The sequence below is a fragment of the Jaculus jaculus genome, chromosome 5 (assembly GCF_020740685.1).
Source record: "Jaculus jaculus isolate mJacJac1 chromosome 5, mJacJac1.mat.Y.cur, whole genome shotgun sequence".
Lineage (NCBI taxonomy): Eukaryota > Metazoa > Chordata > Mammalia > Rodentia > Dipodidae > Jaculus > Jaculus jaculus.
This window is the reverse complement of record NC_059106.1, coordinates 29,797,042-29,822,449: the sequence shown is the minus strand read 5'-3', so window position 1 is coordinate 29,822,449 and position 25,408 is coordinate 29,797,042. Positions and strand designations below refer to the sequence as shown.

Genomic DNA, 25,408 nt, shown 5'->3' with positions numbered 1-25,408 from the left:
CAGCAGGGCATACATAGTGGGTTTCAGGCCAGTCTTGGCCATAGAGCAAAGAGCCTGATTGAAGGTAGAAGCATGGAGGTACAGACCTGTAGACACAGGGACACCCTGACAGATTGAAGGGAGGCATGCAGGAGGCCAAGGTGGAGTCTGTGAGGTGAAAGGTCATTTAAAGCCTGAGCTCCTGACACGTGCCATTCTGACCTGCCTTCACTCTCACAATGACATGGAGCCTGCCCTGATAGTGTAAGTCTGCAACCCAAGCTATTTGAAGGCTTTGGTAGAAGGATCTCAAGTTGAAGGTCAGTGTGAGCTCCAGAATGGGGCCTTGACTATGGATGGAAAAGGTGCATTTAAAAAAAAAAAAAAAGAGGGCTGGAGAGATGGCTCAGCGGTTAAGCACTTGCCTGTGAAGCCTAAGGACCCCGGTTCGAGGCTCGGTTCCCCAGGTCCCACGTTAGCCAGATGCACAAGGGGGCGCACGCGTCTGGAGTTTGCAGAGGCTGGAAGCCCTGGCGCGCCCATTCTCTCTCTATCCCCCTCTATCTGTCTTTCTCTCTGTGTCTGTCGCTCTCAAATAAATAAATAAATAAATAAATAAATAAATAAATAAATGGCATGAACCATCGTGCCTGGCTGTGCCACTTTAAAAAAAAAAGAATTTTAAAGACATATCTTATGGCAGGCACTAATTCCTAGGTCCCATTCTAAGTATCCCCTACCGCACACACAAACACACAGGAATATACCCCATCATGCAAACAGGCAGAAATCAGGATTGCAATCCATGGCCTGAGGTCCATGGTGGCACAGAAACTGTCCCTAGGAAAGAAATGATGAGAGACTCAAAGATATTACAGAAAGATGACTGGTGACAGCAGAGACAAAGTGGTGGGGGGAGGTGATGCTCACAAGATTAGATGCAGTCAGCCAGAGACAGAATCACAGAGATAGACAAATGGAGTCACAAAACAAGAGAGAGGCATTGCCAGAGCTTGGGTAGTAGTGTGGGACTACCAGCCTTAGCTTACAGTTCCAGGAAACCACTGGGGAAGATTGTTGGACCTCCAGGGGAGCAGGGGGGCAGCAGTCATCAGTCCAGCTGACAAATGTGCGGTCAGTTCAGTGAGTCGCAAGGCACCTGACAAGACCACCTTTCTAAGTTGTGCCATGTTCAGGTCACCTCATGCCCTGATGCTTTATGACATAATGGTCAAAAACAAGGGTCCCCTGCACCTGCACACCCTGACCAGCAACTCTGCAGTCCCTACAGACAAACTTTTATATTGCAAGATCCTCTCCACATGCCCTCCCTGAGCCTGTCACCCCAGATGTCGCTTTGATACCTGATATGCCTGGCCCTCCACTCCCTATGTAGTGACTATGAGTCTCCCAGTCTTCACCACTGCCTGGCTAAGTAACAGGCACTTTCCTACCCAGTCAAGAGCCATCTTCCCAGGGTCAGGATGACAACCTAAAGTCACCAGAGTCCAGAGACAGTACTCAGGACATAAACAGATGGAGGTCCTGGTAGCAGAGGGACAAAATAGAGCCTGATGACCTAGGGATCGATATGAGATCATCTAGGCACCTGGATGCAAAGCCATGGAATCCAGATATGAGGGTCTCAGAAATCCCTAGGGACAGAATCAAGTGGAATAGACAATTGGGGACCAGGGAACATTGACCAATGAGATAGATAAAAGGACTCAGGTTGTCAGCCACACATTATATGGTAGACTTACGGGCTGCAACTTTCTGGAGATGATTATATCTATGGTCAGAGACCATGTGCAAGGATGGGCTCTCCCTATACACAGTTCCCAAGAGGTGGGATTGCAGCTTGTACCTCCACAACCCTTTCACAATGTATGGGGGATGGAACCCAGTGCATTGTGAACATGACAGGCATCTACTAAACTACAGAGTGAGGGGCTCCTTTCTCTTTCCATGTTCCCTTCACTTCCCCTCCCTTACTGTCCTGGCTCACTCCTCCCATAAGCCATGCCTCCACATTCAGAGCTTTAGATTTTTCACCTGAAACCTCCCTCCTCCATCAGAACTGGCCTTCATTCTCAAGACCTCTCCAAATGCCTTCCCTCAAAATCACTTCTCCCCACTTAGTACTCATATAGCTGTCAACATGACTCCCTCTCTCAGACCCTATCCTTCTATCTCAGATAGCCACCTCCACCCACAGACTCCTTGCAAGCCTCTTTTCACAGAACTGTCCTTTGTTTTTAAGGTTCCTCTGAATCTCTTTCTGCAAAACCTCGTCTCCCCACTTAGTCCTCAGTATCCCCTCCTTCACACATGGCTCCTTGCTCAGAGCCTCATTTCCTCTCTCAGATATTATTCTTCTACCTTAGACTTCCACCCTCATAACATAACCACCCTCATAAACAACCCCCCTTCAAACCTCCTCCTTCAGACCCTTTTCCTCTACTCTCACACTCTCATCCCCCAGAACTCCTCACTTACGTCCTCATTCTTTTGCAGTCTGTATTTGTTCCCTTAAGCCTTCACCTCCTCCCTCCAACCATAATATGTTCCCTCAGACCTTCAACAAATCCCTCATATGTTATCATCTGTTACTTTCTCTCTTAGGGCCCTAATTCCTCACTTGGGCCCTGCATTGTTCCCTCATACCATGTCTTCTTTTCTGACAACAATCAGGCCTGTTTTTCTCCACAGACCCTCACCCTTAGCTTCTTTGTCTCTTAACCATACTTTGACACTGGGACCATCAGCACCATCTCTCCCAGTCTCTGAGGCCCCTATAAGCCTAGCACAGATGAAGGCTTATCCAGTCTAGTGGGTGCCCTGCCTGCCCCATGGTGAGAGGTAGTGAGGGAGTCATTCTCTAAGTCCCCGATCCTGGCATCCGCTTTCCTATGGACAGTGGTCAAAGCTTCTTCTCTCAAGCTTCTTCTGGGTTTCAGGTTCAAGAGGGGAAGACTGGAAGGCTCTTAGGAGTCTAGAATTATCCAAGGTAATTCCTGACTTTTCTTGCCTACCGCACCAGGAGTTAAAATGTGACAATGCCCTATTTAAGAGGCTCAGCCTTGAATATTTCCTGAGAAAGACGGAAGCTGAGGAGTTTGATTTAAGCCATTAGTGACCTCACTGCATCTGCTATCACTGCTGCTCAAAGCTTACTGCAGCTGTAGATTTTTGTATATAGGTACTTATTGGCATTTTTATTGAACAGTCCCAAACCAGTAATATGTGAACAAGTAATACATTGCATGAGCAAAGGGTAAGGAACTTTGGCTTTGGATAATCCTTAAACGTTTGTTAAAGGAAGGAATTTGGAGACATGACCTGTTGGACTCTGCTGATTCAGAACACACATGCACTCTGATCACAACTGAATCACATGAATCCCACCTGTTGCCTTCAACATATTTGTGGGCTCTTACTGACCTCAATGTCCTGAACGCTATGGTGAGCACTTCTTATGCATGTATGCTTACTCTGAGATGAGGGTCTAACCAGGCCATTGAGAAAGTGGAGCAAAGAGCATAGCTTAAGATCAGTCAGCATCTCTAAATAATGCTTGTCAATATTGGTCATCTGTGCTATTCAGGCCAAAGGTACACCAAGGCAGAGGAAACTGAGTTGCATTGCTTTAAGTGGATAGATTACGCAGTTCTAAGATTAACTTTAGAACAAGTTACAAGTAAGGAATTTTGCATCTCACAGCAATAATGTCAGAAAAGTTATTTCTAAGGACCATAAGAAATATTTCCACAGTTCTTTCCCATAGTTCATTCCATGTTTCATTCTTATAATTCACTCCAACAGTTTGTTTTTTAGTTCATCCCAACATAAAAGAACAACCAAGTCAGGGATTTGCAACTCTTAGGACTCACAGGGAGGTAATATGGAGTAGAACCTAGAGACCTGGACCTGGCAGGCTTATTCTCTACAACTAAATTTTTCCCTGTTTGGGGGTTTTATTAAGCTGTCCAGGTTGGCTTTTACCTCACTCTGTGTCCCTGACTTGTCTCAACCTGTGATCCTTCCTCTGTTTCAGACTTCTGAGTAGCTGAGATTACAGGCTTGCACCACCATGCCTAACTTGATGGTATTATTTGAACTCAATTCTAAACATCCTTCTTTGTTTCATCTTAACAGGGCACTGAGATGAACATGCAGAGACATAAGGAGTGGGAAAGGGGTGAGGCCTCTGCACAAAGCTGCATCTGGAATCCCACATCTGGCTAACCCAGCCACCTTAGATGGGGGCAGACAACAAAAATCCTTTAATTTTCTTTCTCTCTCTCTTTCTTTTCTTCTCTCTCTCTCTCTCTCTCTTTCCCTCCCTCCCTCCCTCTCTCTCTTTCTTTCTTTCTTTCTTTCTTAGAGAGAGAGAGAGAATTGGCATGCCAGGCCCTCAGCCACCACAACTGCACTCCAGACATTTGTACCACCTAGTGGGCATGTGTGACCTTGCACTTGCCTCACCTTTGTGCGTCTGGCTAATGTGGGATCTGGAGAGTTGAACATGAGTCCTTAGGCTTCACAGGCAAGCACCTTAACTGCTAAGCCATCTCTCCAGCCCAACAAAAGTACTTTTCATCTAGGCTTCCCACTTTCAGATTTTCAGAGAATCCATTGAGCACAAAGACACAGACGGGGAGACAAAAATAAACCAGGAGGGATGTGGGGCATGATTGAATACTAGCCTAGTATGCAGGAGTACCTGGATTCTGGCTCCAGTAACACACACACACACACACACACACACACACACACACACACACACACACACCTTGGTGACATGGCTTACAAGGGAAGCACCTAATCAGGGTGACCCAGTGAAGAAGTAGGATTGGGATTCCAGTCCTTTTTCTGGTGACCTGAGAGTCTCAAGGAAATGCTTCCTGGGTCTTGTTGGTGAAATAAAGAGACAATAAGGAATGGACCATTGACAGCAGAGAGGAAGGAGATGGGACTCCCATGCTTAGAATCTAACAGACAGTCACAGAGATACAGATAAAAAAGACCACAGAGACTCAGAGGTAGACATCCAGAGTCAGGAACCCACAGTCACATGCAGGTCTGCTGAGTCGTGATGGGACTGGGAGTGAACAGGGTAGGCTGGTTCCAGGAAACAAAGGTGGGAGATGGGTGTGTTGATGCAAAAGATACAGCTCTCACCTCAAAGCAGATAAGAGATAGTTTATTCTGAAACATGAGTGACTATGGCCCAGTAACACAGATTTAGGTTACCCTAAATTCCATGTTCCAACGTGTTAATAATTTTGTGAAGGTTTTATAGTTACAGAACAACAAAAAAAGATCATAAATCAAGACAATTTTCAAATACATTGGCTGACCATCAGATAGGTGGGTTATAGCAAAGGGGAGAAATATCCACCATAGGTCTCTGATGCTATCTGATGACACTCTTAGCCCTGGGGCTGATGGAAGCTGGGGTCTGTTCTTGCATTCCAACAGGGATTATACCTTATCAACTGATAGTCACCAGAATGTTAGTTCAGACACAGAGGTGAGCAATAAATGGCTATTAAGGGGCTAAAGGTAGCCCAAGGTAATTTGGCTCTCATTTGGAACATTGCATCTCTCTGTGATCACAGGAGCTTTATCTGTCCATTCATCCTGGCTGGAAGTAGGTGCAGCAGATAGAGCTGTTTTTCTGGGAACTTTAGATCACAGGCAACAACGTGGCATACCAGGGCCAGAAGAAAGCCAGCCATCCCCAGGCTTAATGTAAGTCTCTAAAATTACCCAGCAGCAGGATACTTGGCACAACCACCTCTCAGAGCTTGCGACGGCTCAGCAGGGGCTGTGGATGGGGGTCAGGTGTCCCTGTGCTCCTGGACAAACACCTGGGCCACCTGTGCGGTGCTGCTGGTCTTTAAGTTCCCCCAGCCCCTCCCTCCCCTCATACTTGGGCTTGCACAGCACTGTGTGTACCCCTGGTCCCCATGATTCGGGCCAGAGGTGCTTTACTACCAAAGTTGGAGACACCTGAGGTTAGGTAGGGTGAAGTGGGGGTTACCAAAGTCACTCATACAGGGATACAATGCCCAGCTCACAAACATGGGGTTCTAGATAGCTAGGTGGCAGAATGGAACCCAATGCTCCAGGTACTGATAGTAGACTCAGATACAGAAATGCCAAAGATCTGGGGTGTGGGGCATCAGGGCGTCTGAGGGACAGAACAGAAGCTGGTGGCATAAACAATGGAGACTCAGGGGCAGGGTCTAATGTTGCAAATATGGGGGATTCAAAGTCCTTCCCCTGATTCAGAACCTCGGTCACACACGCCAAGCCAGAACCGTCCAGACAATGATGCAGTGTGTTAGCTGAGGTTCTCTTCACGGACAGCATGGAACGCACAGGGTTCCCGGAGCCCGGCCTGGTCCACTCCACAGCGGAGGGGACGGGTGCACAGCGGCCCAAACGGAGCGCTCGGGCCTGGGGCTCTGGAGCGCAAGACCGGGACCTGCCGCAGCCGCCAGCTCCGCGGCTTACAGGTCCCCTCCCTCCCAACTCAAGACGCCGCCTGCTTCTCAGGGTTTCCGGACACGCAGCTTCCTCCCACGGCCTCCAGCGCCATCCTGCAGGCTGAGCCCGCAAGTTCGCAAAGCAGATCATTCTCCAGTGAATTCTTTCCATGTTTCGTCACTCAGGTCCTGAGGAAGTGGGTACGGAAGTCCCGCCCAATCTGTCTTACTGGCGTGAATACCGTCCAATAAGACACGCCGACCGCGCGTAGGGGGCGGGGCCTCCGCAGCCTGGCGGGAGCCTTTCTTGCTGAACCCGCTCTCTGTCGTCCATATTAGTAGCTGTCAGTACGTGCACCATTCTCTCAGTACTCTGTGGAGATCGTGTCCCGGTCCCCGTGTTCCTGCTCCTCGGGGTGTGCGGAGACCCACGAGGACGCCAGATGCCCGGGCAGCGGGAAATGGTGAGGAGCGGCGTCCCGATCCCGGGAAGGAAGGGGTTTGTCGGGGCGGAGCTGGCGGCGGCTCCACCTCGCGCCCCGGGGACGGGCCGAGCGCTGCGTTTGGGCCGCTGTGCACCCCGATCCCTCCGGCTGTGGGGTGGGGAATGGGCGGCTCCCGAACCCGGCTGTAGCCCCGTCTGCGTAGCTGTGTCCAGGGTATAGGGCTGGCCTCCAGGACCAGAGCCCGGATGCGGTAAAACGCCTATGAATACCGGTGGACTCCTGGCTACTAACTCCCCATTGTATGACACTTAGCTTCTGCATTCTGTTCCCCAACGTCCCTTGATGCCCCACACCAGTTGTTGCAACCTGATGTCTAGATGACATCTTATCCATCCCTGAGACCTCGTGTTCCAAATCTGCATCCTAAGTACCCGAACTCCATCTGATTGTGTCTTGGCTTCTATCCTTGGCCTACTGTGTGTTTAGGTGGCTCCCACCTGGCCCTGAGCATGAAATTGATGTCCCCCAGTGCCTGACTACAAGCTGAACCGATGGTACTTCTGTCTGCCTGCGTGATGACACCTCTCATCCATTTGAGGGGTTTCCTGGGCCCAAGCCCAGGGAGGCAAGGCCAGTTATCGTGCTCTCAACCCTCAGCTCACTGTGCACCTCTGGGTTTGTGTCACTGTGTGCCCGTTTCTGAATCTCGGTGGTCTCAAAATGTCAGTGTTTATCTTTCTGACTGTTAGGTGTGTGTCACTCCCTATGTCTCCACTGTCACTGGCTCATTTTTCCCTAGTGTCTCTTGGTCTTTCAACATTTCTTCCACTGCTGCCTTTCCTTCGGGCCCTGCAATGATTCCCTATCCTGGAATCAAGATTCCCACCTCCCAGCTGGGTGATCATGACTAGGCACTTCCCTTCCTTCTCTGAGCCATTTCCTGGTGTGTGCTTGTGTTTCTGTGTCAGGTACTGGGGATCCAACCTAGAGATTCATGCTTGTTAAGTAAGCTCTCTGTTATGAAATATGGTCTCACTGTAGCCCAGGCAGGTCTTTACAATGTGGTCTCCTGCCTTGGCTTCCCAGGGAGGTAGGATGACAGTTTTGTATGACAGGGCCAGCTCTGTGTCCTCTTTTGTGGCAGGGAGATAGGATCCCAGGACAGTGACTGGCACATGTCAGCACCCCAAGCTCTCGCTGCCCTTCTCAGTCCCTGACTCCAGCTTGGCCTTCTGCACACCTTCCCAAGGGCAGTTTGGGGGAGAGGAGTAATTTCACAGAAACACTGACTGTGTCTTAGTGCTAAAGGGTCCCTGTGCCCAGCCAGAGCCCTTGTACCGGACTGAGCTCTGGCAGTTGCCAAAGAGACTTGGAGACATAGGTGCAGAGATTATGAGGAGAAGAGGGAGAGACAGTAAGATGCAAAGAAAGCTAGCAAGCCACAGTTAGGTCCCCAGGCCCCAGTCCTTCAATGTGGGTGATGGTTTGCTCTCCCTGTTTTACTGTTTCCCCTACTATCTTGGGTAGAAGAACAAGTCAGGGGGCTTGAAGCAGATGCTCAGGGCCTGGCTAGGTAGGGCAGAGTCTCCCTCCTCCTCTTCCTCGTCCTCATCTTCCTCCTAAGGTGGGGTCCCGCAACCTTTCAGGATTTAACTGGGGTTGAGTCATGGTAACTGAGTAACAGGGATGGTGGGGGGGGCTTTGGGGCAGGATAATGATGGCTTCATCCCAAACATGCCAGAAGATGTGCAGATTCCAGTTGTCTTCATACATCTATCTGCAAATCTGTTCCTTCATCCCTTGTCCCCTAACTTATTCTGTTTGTACATTTTCTTGTTATTTGCTTAGACTTGGTCTCAGTCTAGCCTAAACTGGCCTCAATCTTAGAACAGATTTCTTGTTTCAGCTGTTAAGCATTGAAATGCATGGGCCTGAGCTACCAACCCCAGCAGCAAGCCCTGTTTTGTCTCACCATCTCTGTCGCTGTGCCCCTCCTGGTGTCTCTCTGACACCCTGAGTGTGAGTGTGAAGGTCTGGTCTGGTCTGGGAAGGGATTTTATGGCTCATAGGATTTTGTATCCTTAACTGTGGACAGGGGATTCCAGGAGCAGCTTCACCCCTTCAGCCTCTTTCCCTGTGTGTTTGATTTCCTCCTCAGTGCCCTGCTGAGGTGAAACAGGAGTAGACCTTGGTGAAAATCTCACCTCCAAGGCAAATGTAGTGATGTAGATCTATAGTCCTGCCTGCTGAGGAGAGTAAGGCAGGGGGAAGGATCAGATACTATGACAAGCCTGCACTGCAGACTGAGTTCAAGGCCAATCTGGGGAATTTAGTGAGACCTTGTCTTAAAAAAATAAAGCAAGAAAAGAAGGGGGTTCAGGTCAGTGATAGAGGGTTTCCCTGACATGCACAGGGTCCTACTTTCCAATCATGATCTCCATGTGGGCCCTCAGAGAAGACTCCCTCCCTCGCTGTTATGTCTCAGTTTGTTCTTGTGGTAAATGGGTAAGTGGTGCTGCACCACTCCCTGTCTGCCATCATGGTGGGGCCATGACAGAGAAAAGAATTGCCTTGAAAACCCTGGGGGCTGCCTTAGAGCCCGCCCATCCTTCCTTCTGGGACCTGAAAACCAGGTGAGGTGTGGGATAGGTTGCTCTGCCCCACTGGACTTTAGGAGAAGATAATCCCAAGGGATTGGCTTAGAGGGGTGTTTCCCCACTGACCCACATTGGGGAAGCTCATGTAGTGGCCCTGTACTGAGCTTATAGGAGCCTGTGCAGGGCTGGGAGAGATATTGTTGATGGTCCACAGTGTCTGTGGATAGATGAGGTAATAAATTATCTGAGGGAGAAGGAACTGTGGGAGGAAGACAGGCCTGGGAAGAAGACAAGGTGTGGGGGTGGTACCAGGGCCTGAGGGAAGATGTTATGGCCCTAGTGGGGAGGTGTAGGCTTGAGGGATGAGGTGAATATCTGAAGGAGGAAGTGATCTTCTGTGTGGTGAGGGTGTGAGAGAGGAAGCACAGTCTGCAGAAGGGTGAGGACTGAGTAGGGTGGGGCAGTTTGAAGAAGGAGAAGTTGAGAGAAGAAGAGATTTGAAGGGAGTCTGAAAGTGTGACACCTTGAGAGAGGGAGTCTTCCTGATTAGAAGGTAGTTTGTCAGGAGGTGAGATGAGGGAGGCTAAGGCAGGACGTAGAGCCTACAGTAATCTGAGAATATAAGTAAGTGGTTGTGAGACAACTGTGGGCAAAATGTTTTGAGGGAAGATGACATTTTAGCTAGGATCAGGCCAGTTCTGAGGAAGGTGGGGAGATTTGAGGGAGAAGATTTTGAAGGTCTGAGGGTGGAAGCATGGCTTCACTTAGGAATGATGCAGGATGGAAAATCATGGAAAATAAATGAGACACGAGATAGAAAAAATGCCTCCCTACTGTGGGATCTTGGTTACAGCCCTGAGTTCCAAAACACTTAGCAAGCTGGGCTGTGAAACTTCTCTACAGAGTCCACATTCCTTCTGAATAGAGATATTTAATACAAGTGTTAAACTAGCACTGAGCCAATCTTAAGACAGAAATGGATGTGACCTCTAAGTGTGTCCTTTACTCCTTTCCCAGATGTAAACCTGATGGGAGGAACAGTGCTTGAGAACCCAGGTGGGCCAAGGCAAAAGCAGAGGTGCCTGGCTAGCAAAAAGCACCTAAAAGGGAAAGTTCATGGGGTCCGGGGGAGGGAACAGGAGTCAGTTCTATCTTGCAGCTGTCTGAATTCCAGAATGTTCTGCTGATATGGAAAGTCCAGCTCCCATACCAGCTTCCCTCCAGCGTCAGGGCCACCCCTGATGCAGAAGTATAATGAGCACCCACCCTGTTTCAGTGTTGATGGACCAAGACCTCTGCCTGCACCCTAAGATGACCTCCAACTCAGAGTGTTCCTCCTTCCTGCCTCAGCCTACACATGGGTTGGATTACAGACATGTGCCACATCAGGCTTTCTGTGTTTTTGTTTGGTTCAGCTTAGGCTGACTTAGAAATCACTGTGTAGTCTCGACTGGCTTCCTACTCGTGGCAGGCCTGCTGTCTCAGCATCTCGACTGCTGGCATTAAATCATGTGCTCCCATTTCTGCCTGCATTGCTGTCTTATCCTTTTCACCTTTTAAAGACACAGATGAGTTGAGATAGGCCAAGCTAGAAGTTGGATCATGTAATAACTTGCACATGTGAGAATTCAGCTAAAAGTCACATCTGAACTCACTGCTCTGGCCATGTACTAGGAGACAACAGATTTAAAATCTGATTTCTGTGGCTCCAGCATCTTGTTTCTAACCAGCTGATCTGGTAACAGGCTAGTGGCTATGGAACAGCTCTAATTCTTTTTTTTTCCTTCCAAATTTTTATTAACAACTTCCATGATTATAAAAAATACCCCATGGTAGTACCATCCCTCCCCCCCCTTTGAAACTCCATTCTCCATCATAGACCCTCCCCATCTCAATCAGTCTTTTAATTTTGATGTCATGATTTCCTCCTCTTATGATGGTCTTATGCATGTAGTATCAGGCACTGTGAGGCCATGAATATCCAGGCCATTTTATGTCTGGAGGGAGCACGTTGTAAGGAGTCCTACCCTTCCTTTGGCTCTTACATTCTTTCTGCCACCTCTTCCACATTAGACCCTGAGCCTTGGAAGGTGTGATAGAGATATTGCAGTACTGAGCACTGCAGTCATTTCTTTCCATCATCATGATACCTTCTGAGTCATCTCAAGGTCACTGCCATCTGAAAAGAGAAGATTCTCTACCAAAAGTGAGAGTACCATTAATAAAAGGAGATGAGCATTAACAGAAGTGCTTACTGGGCAGTTTGATAAGCATACTATATACATTTAGCCAGACAACAGCAGACGTTACACCTCTAGGGCTCATGACTACTCCTGTTTTAAGTTTTCAGTATCAGGGATGTATTCCCTTCCATGGAGCGGACCTCCAGTCCAGGTAGAGGGCAGTTGGTTTCCCCTGTAACAGACATTCCACTATTGCACCTGTTGGCTCATTTGGCCTGGCTGGCCAAATGTAAGGCTTGCAGTGTCCACTGTTGAGTATCTTCACTGGTGATTTCTCTTTCACCCATTGAACTGCATGCAGAATGGCTTCTTCCAGCTATCTGTCAGCTGGTCTACATGGAGGAGGCTATCAGCTCAGTTTCAGCAGGATTTCTCAGTGGCCTTGCCAGCTCTAATTGTTAAGCCCTAGTACAGAACAGTTGGGATGGGAAAGCTGAGGCATGGGAGGAGTGACTTCCTAGTTTCAGGAACATCTGCAGGTATCTGACAGCACAACTCTCACTACCTTGGCTTTGCTGTTTCCAAATGCAGGAATTGTAGCAGCAAGGAGGAAGATTAGATCTTAACTTTTTCATAGAATAATGGAGAGCTTCTGCAAGAGCCAGTGGATTCTATCAACTGAGGAAAATTGGTAGGGATCACAGATTGGGAGAGATTGTCCTAAGGTCAAGTGATCCTTCTCTATGTCTAAGTATCATCCTTTGAACAAGCTTAGGTTGACACCAGATGTGAATGTAGACCAGCTTCCAGGAGTGAGACCTATGTCTGTGGCACAGAAGAGAAACAACCTATCTGGGGCTCATCCATGACTTTATCCTTCCCCTTTATCCTTGAGCTGGGTCTACAAAAAGAGCCAAATCACAGCATGGTGACATCAGGCTTGCTTCCTTGGACACCTGGGAAACAGACACTGTGTTGCCCCCCCCCCCCACCGCCCACCCCGCCACCACCACTGCAGCATTGCTCAGCCTGTGTGGATTTTGAGTCCTGTCATCAGTGGGTCTCAGGAACATTTTAGGACAGAAGGACATGGTTTACAGTGAGGGTATGGCAGACAGCCAGGCCATGTAATGGGGGGTATCATGGTTCTCATCTGTAAGTGAGACACTATAGCCTTATTTAGATTGAGCATAGAAAGGTCATGCTCACCTGTAATCCAAGTACATGGGAGCCTGACATGTCAGAATTGCCTGTTGAAGGCTGCTTGGTCCACATAGTGGCTCCTTTGCTCAAAAAACAACAACAACAAAAAAAAAAAAAAAAACAAATTTTTGTGATTTTTGAATTCCACTTTTACCACTTACAACTGTGGGGATCAAAATGAATTAGCCCTGTCTGTACAGTGGCTGTGATAGGGAACTTGTTTGACTCACTGTACAGAAAAGGAAGCTGATGATAGGAGAGGGTGAGACTCTTATTTTTTGCCACATTGGGAAACACAGGCTTGTAGCTTGAGTGCCACCGGACTCTGGAAGGCTGTGGCTACACTAAGCAAAGAGAAGCCTCGGTGGGATGGGAGAGAATGGGGCCCATTCTCCAGATTTGGCTGAGTGACTAAGTGGACTGAGTAAGGAAGATGGGCATAAAAATTGTGATGGAAGAACTCAGGGTGTAAGCATGGAAATAAGGGCCTGATAAAGAGACCTGGATTAAGAGATGAATGTTAGGGCCATAACATGATGACTTCCTAAGGGAATAAGTATATCCCTGGGAGTATGGGAGGATTTCAGGGTTAGGTGGAAGTCTGCGGGATGTGGTGGTATTTCCAGCAAGGAAGTATGGATCTGAGGGAGAGGTCAGTCTGTAGCAGTCTGAGAACAGGTTCTAAGGCATGAGACTGTTGGGGAAAACCACATTCTGAAAGTAAGGGCCATGTTGAGGAAATCTGACGGATGAAGGCATGACCTATGGAGAGAATGAGGCAGGATAGAAAGAGGGGGAGAGTGAAAGGGATTGGGAAAGGAAAGGAGTCCTCACTGTGGAATCTGCTTAAAGTCTTCTGTCCCGTGTGTCAGTAATTTAGCACAAAGCCAGCTTGATGGCACAAGCCTTTAATCACGGAACTCTGGAGGGTGAGGTAGAGGGAGAGCCTTGAGTTCTAGGTAAACCTGAGGCTGCAGAGTGTAGGTCAGCATGGGCTAATATGAGTCCTATCTCAAAAAAAGAAAAAAACAATGAAAAACAAAACAAAATAGTAATGGACCATGCTTAAGTCCTGAGCATGTATGACATTAATATATAGCCTTCTTCCTTTTCCAGATATATTGAAATTTTGAATTTTTTAGGAATCCCTGTGACACGCTGCTGACTGAAGGTCCACTGGAGGACATATATGACCCGCCAGCTAGAAATGGTTAGTTTGTGGGCTGGCTTCCTGATCAAGGGGAGAGATGTTGTAACCCCCATATCTGTACTACTAGACAGTGTCTTCTTGCTCCCAATTGTCCATGCCACTTGGCTTCTGAATAATGTTACCAGGGTGCCTGATCCCCAACTCTGGGACCCTTCTCTAGGGTTTCTGTTGGTCTGCATTGCAACCTGGTGTCTAGACAATCTCATATGTCCTGGGACATTTGGTTCCCTTCCACTACTCAGCTACTTAAGACCCATCTATTTGTGTCCTGAGATCTGTGTCTGGCCTCTAGTGACTTTTGGTGGCCCCATTTGGCATTACCCTTGGGAGACCAATCTATCATGGTGCCCAAGTACTGCCATTGTGTTTGGAGCTGGCCCAAAGAGTCTCATGCCCATCAGCACTTTAGACTTGTATGGTACTAAAGGCTGTGTGCTGTTGGATCTGGTGCCCAGGTACCAGGACCCATTGTCATGGCTGCAGCAGAGTATCTACCAGGATACAGAGCATCCAGAGATGGGGACTGGAACCAGAGCCTGGTGCAGCTTAACAACATGGGTTCTGCCAGCTTAACTGGGTGATGTCTGTCCTCTTCCTTGTTTCCACCTCAGGAATTTCCTGGATCCATGAATCTCTTCTCTGCCCCCAGGGAGGCTGAGTAAGAGCTCATAGCCCCACCCATATGGTGTCTCTGGCTGTCTATCTTTGGATCTCTGTATTTCTTTTTTTTTAAGTTTTAAAAAATTTATTTATTTGAGAGAGAGGAAGGTGGGGGTGGGGGTGGGGGGGTAGAGAATGGGCGTTCCAGTCTGTGCAAATGAACTCCAGACACATGAACCACCTTGTGCATCTGGCTTACATGGGTCCTGGGAACTTGAACCTGGGTCCTTTGGCTTTGCAGGCAAGTGCCCCATCTGCTCTCTCAAGCCCCCTTTTTTTTTTTTGTTAATTGACAACTTCCATAATTGTACACAATATCCCATGGTAATTCGCCACCCACTCCACTTTCCCCTTTGCAGCTCTACTCTCCATTATACCCCTTCCCCCTCTCAATCAGTCTCTCTTATTTATTTATTTATTTTTGATGTCATTATCTTTTCCTCCTATTATGATGGTCTTGCGTAGTGTCAGGTACTGCAAGGTCATGAATTTCTGTATTTCTGTAATGACTCTGTCTCAGCATCTGTATCTATCTCTCTGACTGTCCAAATAGGCATGTGAGCACCACCCCCTTTGTCTCTGCTTTCACTCACCTATCTTTCTTAGTATCTCTGGGTCACATTCCTTCAGGTCCTGGAGTCCTTAAGATTCCCAGTTCCTGGCTCAGTGGCTTTAGTGAAGCAATCCCTCTTGAGTTCTCTGCCATCCATGAGTACATTCCCTATCTTTCTTTTGTTGACAGGGAATCTCTCTAGCCAAGGTTGATCTGGAACTCACCCAGATGGCCTCAAATTCACAGTCACCCAACTACCTCAGGCTCTCAAGTACTAGTATTACAAATGTTAACCACTATGCCATGCCTTTTTTTTTTTTTTTTTATGTTTGCTAGTTTTGAGAGATGATCTCAGTTTGAATCCCAGGCTGGCCATGAACTTGGGATCCATGGCCATTCAAATAGCTGGCATTATAGTCCTGTGACATCAGGGCTAACACCCTGTCCTTTTAAAAACCCTGGCAAGGACTAGCACATTGCAAGGTATCAGACAATAACTGTGCTTCTGCCTCCCTGGCATAGCTACCTCAGCTTCTTGTCCACACCATGGGGCTTTGGAAAAAGCGTGGTAACTGAATCACAAGGGCAGTGGAGAGGGTTTAGAGATTTGGTAGAGAGATGGAGTCTGTACTCCAAACTTCCCATGGAGTCCTTGGTTCTGTTTTTGTCTGTCCCTGTGTTACAGTAAATCTTTCCTATCCTGCATTGCTCCCTTCATCCCTACTCTGTTTTACTACTTTGTATGTATGTGTGTGTATTATTTATTTTGCGTTGTGTGGTAGTAGTAGATGTGGCTTGAGGACAGTATCAGGTGGTCACCTCTATTACTCTTTCACTTTTTTGTTGCTTTTGTTTTGAGGCAGGGTCCCACTCTGATCCAAGCTGGACTGGAGCCCACTCTGTAGCCCAGACTAGTCTCAAACTCATGTCAGTCCTCATACCTCATTCTCTGTAGTGCTGGGATTAAAGATTGAGGCTCTATACTCAACTCATTCTTCCACTTTATTTCTTTAAGAAAGGTTCTCTCACAGAACTTGGAGCTCATGCTGTTTCAGTAACCCCGTCTTCCCTTCTAGCCCCAGCAGCCCTCCTGTCTGCTCCCATGAGCACTGGGCTACACATGTGCACAGCCACGCCCAGCTTTTTCTGTGGATGCTGGGGACTGAAGTCGGTTCCATGCGTGGACAGCAAGGGCTCTTAACTCTGAGCCATCTGTAACCCAGGCAGGCCTTAAGCTTATGGCAGTCCTCCTGACTTAACCTCCCGGGCACAGGGATTTATAGGTATGAGCCACCAGTTTTAGTTTTGTCAATTTTTGTCCTTTGATACCTGTGTGTCATTAGTTGTGTTTCTTTGACACCATAGCGTGGAGCCCTGCTCTGGGAAGGGACTTGGGGCAGCCCCCAGCCCTGTGGATGATTAACTCAGGATGCAGGATTCCAGAAGCATACGTGAGCAGAGGCCTCACTCTTTTTCACATCCATCCCCCTGTCTTAACATGTCCTGCTTGTTACTCTGAGAGATGGAGAGGGGCCTTAGATCCAAGTTCCAGCCTCACCTCTATGCTAGATAGTGCAGGCCTGTAATTCTGGCTCCTGAGGCTGAGGCAGGAGGAAGATGTGAAAGCTCAAAAGCAGCCTCAGTACTGATCAGATTCTAAACCAAAATTCAACTTAGTAAAACCCTGTTCAAACAGAAAACTATAAAAACAGGCTGTACACTTAAGTGGTAGAGAGCATGTGTGTGCCAGGCTTAGAGCCCTGAATCCCACTTTCAGTCACTGTTGTAGTCAGGTTCTCATTGCTGGTAGAAACTACCTGACCAAGAGCAGCTTATGGGGAGGGGGGGAGGAGGTTTATTTTAGCTTTCACTCGAGGGGAAGCTTCATGATGCCAGGGGAAAACAATGGCATGATCAGAGAGTGGACATCATCTCCTGGCCAAGTCCAGATGGACAGCAGCAATAGAAGAGTGCTGAACACTGGCAAGAGGAAGCTGGCAATAACACCTGTATGCCTGCCCCCAACAGTATACTACCTCCACAGAGGAAGTCAGCTGGCCTGCTGGCCCTCACTGATCTGTGTAAATCACTGCGAGCACTAGGCTCCAAGGGCTTCAGAAGGCTCAGAGAGATGTTGCTGATGGACCTTGGACTGGGAGGAGGATCTCTGGAGGAAGATGAGCCCGAAAGGTGTATGGAAAGACGATAAGGTGCGAGGGAGGTGAGCAGGGCCCTAGGGAAGAGTGATGGCTCTGAGATGAAGGTGAATGTCTTAGAGAGGGGCGATGATGGGAATCCCGCCAATAATCAGGCTATCGTTGATACCTTCTTCCCTTTGACTAGACCAGACTGGGATTTCAACACAGTCTCTGATTCATATAATATGTGATCAGATGTAAATAAATGTAGATGGCAACAGCCAAGAACTATAAGGCTCACCATCCGACAAGTATCAGGAGAAGGACTATGCATTAGTGGTACCAGCCCTAATTCATTCCCCCCTCCCTTGTGCAATCAGAGCATTTTTATCAATACTTCCTCCTCCTATCTCATTCCCTTCAAAGACTCCTGGTGGGCTTGCAGCAGAGGACTCACCCCCTGTGTTAGTGCATCTGTGTTAAATAATGCTAAGGATTTCTGTGTCCAGGTATGGGTAATCCCCAACATAACCTATCACTCTGTTGAAGAAATAAACCAACAACTAGGTAAGGATCCAGTTAGGATAAAAAGAGAACCTATTACTGCCCTAACTGTTCGCTTACTGATAGGTTTGGACCTTACAGGAGCAGGAACAGGAATAACCTCCTTAATAACCCAAAAGCAGCAGTGCACTGGCCTTAGAACAGCTATAGACTTGGACATTCAGGAATTAGAAAAACCAATCTCTCACCTGCAGGAGTCACTCGCTTCTCTAGCGGAGGTAGTCCTTCAAAATAGAAGGGGTTTTGATTCGCTTTTTATTCAACAAGGAGGGCTATGTGCAGCCCTGGGCGAAGAATGCTGCTTCTACGCTGATCACTCCGGAGTTGTTAAAGAATCACTAGCCAAAGTTCATGAGGGATTGCTAAAAAGAAAAAAAGAATGAGAAGATTCTCAAGGAAGGTTTGAGTCATGGTTCAGTCATTTCCCATGATTAACTACTATGTTGTCTGCTTTAGCAGGGCCATTACTTTTATTTTTGTTGCTGATCACAATAGGACCTTGCATTATAAATAGAATGGTTGCTTTTGCTAGAGAATGCATTAATACAGTACAGCTTATGGTTTTAAAATCATAGTATATATCATTAGGCCCATTAGACTCCACTCATTAACCTAACCAGGATCCAAGATTGGCTCCTCATGGTACAAAGAGAGGGGGGAATGAAGGACTCAGGAACCAGAGGGATGCCATGACAGGCTTCAGAGTCCTCAGTTTCCCAGCAAAGTCTAAGTTTTTATTTTCTGGTAAGGGTGGGTTTACCAGTTACTGGAAAAACTATAAACTGCTTATGCCATACATTCCTGTGGTCATAGATAAGTTTGCTTAAAGTTCCTCTAAGCTTGCTTAAAGTTCCTCAAGTACACATAGCCAATCACAATAAAGGTTACCTAATCTGCCTGGAATTCTCCTATCCTCTGCCCTCCAACTTTGCCCTCTAGTACCCTAAGCCAATCAGTAGAGTACAAGTGCAGTTACTGTTTAAATCAACCAATCATGTAACCATCCCCTACTTCTTTGTTCAAATCCCTATAAAAACCCTGCTCTCATGCCACTCTGGGCTCTTGCATGGATCCATTGCACTGGTAAAGTCAAGAGTCCGAGCTTAAGCCCAAAATAAAGCTCTTTGCCTTTGCATATGTGTTTGGTTCTCCTTGGTGGTCACTGGGCCGAGAACTGGGCATAACACTATCCATCACACAGTTTACTTAGCACTTCACACCTGACAGCTATGCTAATGACATTCTAAGTGAACAACCATACATGGAGCTCTCCCCTGCCTTAGCTAGGCCTCAGCAGGGCACCTCTCTATCTCTTCACTCAGTTGGAGTGGCTCAGCCTAGTCCAAGAGTTCAGAGTTGGATTAGAAGAGCTCCCAAGGGAGTCTCATCAGATGTTCCATAGTCCTCTTCTTGAACCACACAGTTCTGGTGATGAGATGAATAGCCACGGCACCAGTGATATCTGTCTTGATGGTTGGTGGCAGAGGACCTATAGGAAGTTCAAGATGGAAGTTCTGTGGAGTCAGACACAGACATCAGTGGGTTACCAGGTGTCTGGGTTCCAGCGGGCTTCCAGGAGCTGTTTTTACCACTAATCTGGATGGTCCCTTTGTCCCTGAGGAAGGTGCTCCTGTCAAGTGATAGGACATTTGTGTGCTGCATGGCTTTGCCCACTGCAGCACCCCAGTTCCAGGTGCTGAAAGCAGCTTTGCCTAGCCATAATCATTGAACGAACTCAAAACATATGCCTAAGACGAGCTCATACTTCTTCCTGGAACATCCAGTTTTATTCTGTCTTCCAAACACATTGAACTCTGTTTCTGTCCTAATCTCTTTCTTTGGGTTCTGATGACATTAGGTGTCACCCACATGGCTCTGACCCTTGGGAGACTACTTTGGCTAGGCTTTCATGGGACCTGAGGCATGGTTTAGCTATTAGGCAAGAAGTCTATGAAGGCTTCAGGACCTCAGGCACAGAGTAGAGTGAATTTTCCCACCATTTCTTCCCAAGGCTGAGGACTTGTGTTGAAGAGAACTGTGTCATTGCAGGGGTCCCTGTCATTTGAGGACGTGTCTGTGGACTTCACCTGGGAGGAGTGGCAGGAGCTGGATGCTGCCCAGAGGACCCTCTACAGGGATGTGATGCTGGAGAACTACAGCAGCCTGCTGTTCTTGGGTGAGTCTGACTCCCTGTAACTCTTACAGCAATTACATTATCTTTGGTTGATGAGTAGAGGAGTCATTGTTAGCGTCTCATACTAATTCTGTATTACACACTTTACCTGACACATGGCAATACCACATGTTTATTGAGAATATCATGGCTTTGCAGTAGTGACATAGTTTGTAATGATCAGATATATAAATGTTAAGTTATCTCAGGCAGAGCTAATTTGTATTGGGAACCCTTAAAATTTCTTATAGCTATTTTGAAATAATTAATTGATATCTACCATATAAGTACTACTATTCTATGGCCCAGAAGTTACTCATCACCTCCATATGCAGCCTAGTAAATATGTATGTTGTAAATACTATGCACTCCCCATCCCATTCTCCTCTATACTGTTCAACAGTCGTATAGCCACTGTTGTTTCTTTTCAGCACTTTGGTGAATTTTGAGAACCCTCATAGTCACTACCAGCTATAAAGAGAAACTTCTCTCACCAAAATTGAGAATAGCATTGATCTCAGGGCATAAACGTTAGTATTCAGAGGGCTGTTTTATGGACATAATATATCCATGTAGGCAGACAAAACAGTAGTACTTTTTTCCCCTAGTGCTTATGACCTCCCCAGCCATAGGCTTTTTATTAGGTTTACAGTATCAGTTAGGGGTTTCCCTTCTGTGGAGTGGGCTTCAAGTCCAATCAGAAAATAGTTGGATTTCAGATATGCCACCATTACACTAATTTTTGCATTTGGCCTGGCTGACTAGTATTAAGCTTGCAGGATCCATTACTGTTTTAAGACTGTTGATGACGCTTCTCTCCCAACAGATTGCATAGGTCTTTCTACCACCCTGATAGCTAGTCACTAGGGAAGGGCCTTCTGGCTCAGCTCCAGCTTGATTTCTCAGTGACCTATAACCCAAGCATGTGCTATCTTCAGCAATATGTTCTTGCATTTGGTTATGGTGGGCAACCAAGAGCTTTGCCAATAGCCTGCAATATTTGAGGGGCATAATTTTTTTTTTGAGTTCTTTGTATATCCTAGATATTAATCTTCTCTCAGATTGTAACTGGCAAAGATTTTCTTGCATTCTATATTCACAATGTCCTTTGCTGTACAAAAGCTTTTTTAATGTTCTGAGGTCCCAGTAATTAATTAGTGGCCTTCTTTTCTTAGCAACTGGGGTTCTAGTCAGAAAGCCATTGCCTGTGCCTAGAAGTTGGAGTGTGTCCCTTGCTTTTTCCTCTAGTGCTCGCTCTAGTTATTGAAGAGGCTGTGTTTTATCTAAGTGAATAATTGCATTTTTGTAAAAAAAAAATCAGATGGCTGTAGCTGCCTACATTTATATCTAGGTTCTCTACTCTGTTCTTTTGATTGAAATGTCTGTTTTTGTGCCAGTACCATGCTGATTTTGTTATTATGGCTCTGTAATAATATATCTTCTAATCAGGTATGGTGACACCACCAGCCTCATTTTTGTGGCTCAGAATTGCTTTGGCTGTTTGCTTTTTATTTTATTTATCTATCGAGGTAGGGTCTTGCTGTAGCCCAAGCTGATATGGATTTCACTCAGTGGTCTCAGGGTGGCCTTGAACTCACTGCGGTCCTCCTACCTCTGCCTCCCAAGTCCTGGGATTAAAGATTTGCACCACCATGCCCGGCTTGTTTGTATTTTTTTCCTCTGGTTCCAAATGAATTTTTAGTGTTATTTCTACTTTATTAAGGATTGCCACTGGATTTATTTATTATTCATTTATTTTTTGTTTTTTTGAGGTAGGATCTCACTGTGGCCCAGGCTGCCCTGGAATTCACAATGTAGTCTCAGGATGTAGTCACAGTGATCTTGATCTTCCTACCTTAGCCTTCCAAGTGCTGGGATTAAAGGCGGGTGCCACCACGCCTGGTTGCTATTGGAATTTTGATGAGGATAGCATATCTGTAGATTGCTTTTGGTAAGGTAGACATTTTCACAATATTGACTCTTCCAGTCCATGAATAGCTTATGTCTTTCCATTTCCTAGTGTCTTTAACTTCTCTCTTAAGTGTTTTTTTGTTTTTGTTTTTTAAATTTTTTTGTTGTTATTTTATTTATTTTAGAGCGACAGACAGAGAGAAAGAGACAGAGAGAGAGAGAGAATGGGCACGCCAGGGCCTCCAGCCACTGCAAATGAACTCCAGACGCCTGCGCCCCCTTGTGCATCTGGCTAATGTGGGTCCTGGGGAATCGAGCCTCGAACCAGGGTCCTTAGGCTTCACAGGCAAGCGCTTAACCGCTAAGCCATCTCTCCAGCCCTCTCTTAAGTGTTTTAAAGTGTTCATTCCTTAGTTATGTTTATTCCAAGGTATTTATTTATTTATTTATTTTGCTGTAGGGTCTTGCTCTAGCCCAAGCTGACCTGGAATTCATTATTTAGTCTCAGGCTGTCTTTGAACTCTCAGCAATCTGCTGGGATTTCTGACTTCTTTTCTTTTCTTTTTATTCTTTTCTTTTCCCTCCCTCCTGGCCCCCCTCCCTCCCTTCCTTTTAGGCAATTGTGAATGGAAGCATTTCCCCGATTTCATCCTTACTATGTTATTGGTATGTAGGAAGGCTACTGATTTCTGAGTGTTAATTTTGTATCCTGTTACTCTGCTGAAAGTGTTTCACTTTTCACAGTTTTCTGGTAGTATATTTAGGGCCCCTTATTAGAATCATATAATCTGCTAATAGTGATCTTTTGACTTCTTATTTTGTATCTCTTTTATTTGTGTCCCTTGTTTTATTGCTGTAGCTAAGACTTCTATTACTTTTAAAAATAAATGTTGTGAAAGTGTACATCTTTGTCTTGTTCCTAATTGTTGTGAAAATGCTTTGAGTCTTCCCACATTTAGTATAATGTTGGCTATAGGTTTGTCATAAATAGCCTCTATTATATTGAGAAAGGTTCCTTTCATTTCCAATTTCTTTAGTACTTTTAACATGAAGGGATATTTGGTTTTGTTAAATGCCTTTTCTGCATCTTTTGAGATCAGGTGATTTTTATTCTTGAGTTCATTTATATGTTGTATATTATATTTTTTGATTAACACATGTTGAGCTAACCCTGAATCTCTGAAATAAAACTCACTTGAATTAGGGTGAATAATTCTTTTTATGTGTTCCTGTGTTCTGTTTGTTAGTATTTTGCTGACAAATTTTGCATCTGTGTTTATGAGGGAGATTGGTGTGTAATTAATATTCCTTTATTTCTTTTCTTTTTTTTTTTTTTTTTTTGAGGTAGGGTCTTCCTCTAGCCACGGCTAACCTGGAATTTACTCTGTAGTCCCAGGCTGTCCTTAAACTCACAATTCTCCTATCTCTGCCTGCCAAGTGCTAGGAATAAAGGCCCGTGCCATCATGCCCTGATATAATTTTCTTTTTTATTGTGTCTTTATCTGGCTTTGATGTCACAGTACTACTGGCTTCATGGAAGGAGTTTGGTATTATTGCTTCCTTTTGTGCTTTATGGAATAGTTTGAGAAGGATTGGTGTTATTCTATGAAGGTCTGATAAACTTCACCAGTGAAATCTTGTCCTGGACTTAATTTTGTCAGGAGATTTTTAATAAATGCTTTGATCTCATTGCTTGTTATAGGTCTGTTTAAGTAGTTTATCTCCTCTTGCTTTAAGTTTGGTTGGCCATATGTATCTAAACATTCACCCATTTGTTTTAGATTCTCCAATTTAGTGGAGCATGTATTTTTAGGTATATCCATGTGATTTTATGAATTTCTTTGGTATGTATTATAATAGGTCCTGTTTTCATGTCTAATTTTATTTATTTGGTGTCTTTTCATTAAGCTTTTATCCATCTTATTTATCCTTTCAAAGAACCACCTTTATGCAGTTGTGAACAGACGAGAGTACAAAGAATTATTTCAACTTTCCTTGTTAAGATTTCCTTTGTGTCCTAATATATGTTATATTTTAGAGAATATGTCTAATTTATAGAATGTGTCTTCTGAAACATTTATAAAGAATGTTCTATAGATGTCTGTTAGGTCCATTTGTTCTATGATGTCATTTACTCCAAATGCTTCTCTGTTTATGGTTTTCTGGGATGACCGTCGGTGTGTGAATGTGGTGTGTGGAAGTCAATCAGTACTTTTGGGCTTGGGGTTATCTGTGACTTTCCATCTAGTAGTGTTCATTGAATGAAGTTGAGTGCACACATGTTTGGTGCAGATATGTGTTTCTTTCTGTCATGTCCTCTTGTTGGATTGTTCCCTTAGTCAGTATAAAGTAACCTTCTTTATCTCTTCTAACCAGTGTTGGTGTGAAGTATATCCTGTCAGTTATTAGAACAGTAACACCTGCTTGTTTCATTTGCTTGAAATACCATTTTCAATCCCTTTACCCTAAGGTACTGCTGTCTGGTATGGAGAGGTTTGTTCTTGTAGACAGAAAACACAAGGATCTTGGCTTTTAATCCATCCTGCAAGTCTGTGCCTTTCATTAGAGCATTGAGACCATCAATATTAAAAATTATGTTGATAGATGTGTATTTATTCCTGTTATTTTTTTCCTTGATTTTGTAGCATTTGCTGCTTTTCTGTTGTTCTCTTGCATTTAGTATTATTCAAGCTTGATTTTTTATTTCGTGTAGTCTTATGTATTTACTTTTCCTTTCTTTCAGACCAAAATATCCTTCAAGTATTATCCGTAGAGCTGGCTTAGTGGACATATATTCCTTCAGCTTATTTTTATCATGGATAGTTCATTTTATTTTACTTTTATGTATTTATGGTGGGGAGGAGAGGGTGAGAGAGAATGGCCCACCAGGGCCCCTAGCCTCTGCAAATGATCTCCACAAGCAAGTTCTTAGGTTTCGCAGGCAAACACCTTTACCACTAAGCCATCTCTCCAGCCCAGATAGTTCATTTTTATCCTTCAACTATGATGGAAACTTTGCTGGATATAGTAGTCTGGGTTGGCGGTTGTTGTCTTTCAGAACTTGGAATATATCGTTTCAAGCTCTGTCGACATTTCAAGCTTCTATTGAGTAATGTGCTGTTCTTCTGATGGGCTTGCTTTTACATCTGACTAGCTGCTTCTTTCTTATCACTTTCAATATGTGTTCTTTGTTTTCTGCGAATGGTAGTTTAGTTATAATATGGTGAAGAAGAGTTTGGTGTTGTAAATGACTCCTGTATCTATGTTGGCACTGCTTTCCCTAGTTTTCAGGAA

The 25,408-nt window shown here is 45.6% G+C and overlaps 1 protein-coding gene across 1 annotated transcript in view; it reads left to right on the top strand.

Annotated features, from left to right (window-relative positions):
- The first annotated feature begins 6,776 nt into the window (after positions 1 to 6,776).
- LOC101600050 (zinc finger protein 883-like) overlaps positions 6,777 to 25,408 on the top strand; it is a 69,855-nt gene continuing 51,223 nt past the window's right edge. Inside the window, exons 1-2 of the mRNA XM_045148948.1 lie at positions 6,777 to 6,940; positions 20,080 to 20,206. Coding sequence (XP_045004883.1) covers positions 6,920 to 6,940; positions 20,080 to 20,206 — 148 coding nt within the window. The 5' untranslated portion in view covers positions 6,777 to 6,919. The remainder of the gene's footprint in view (positions 6,941 to 20,079; positions 20,207 to 25,408) is intronic.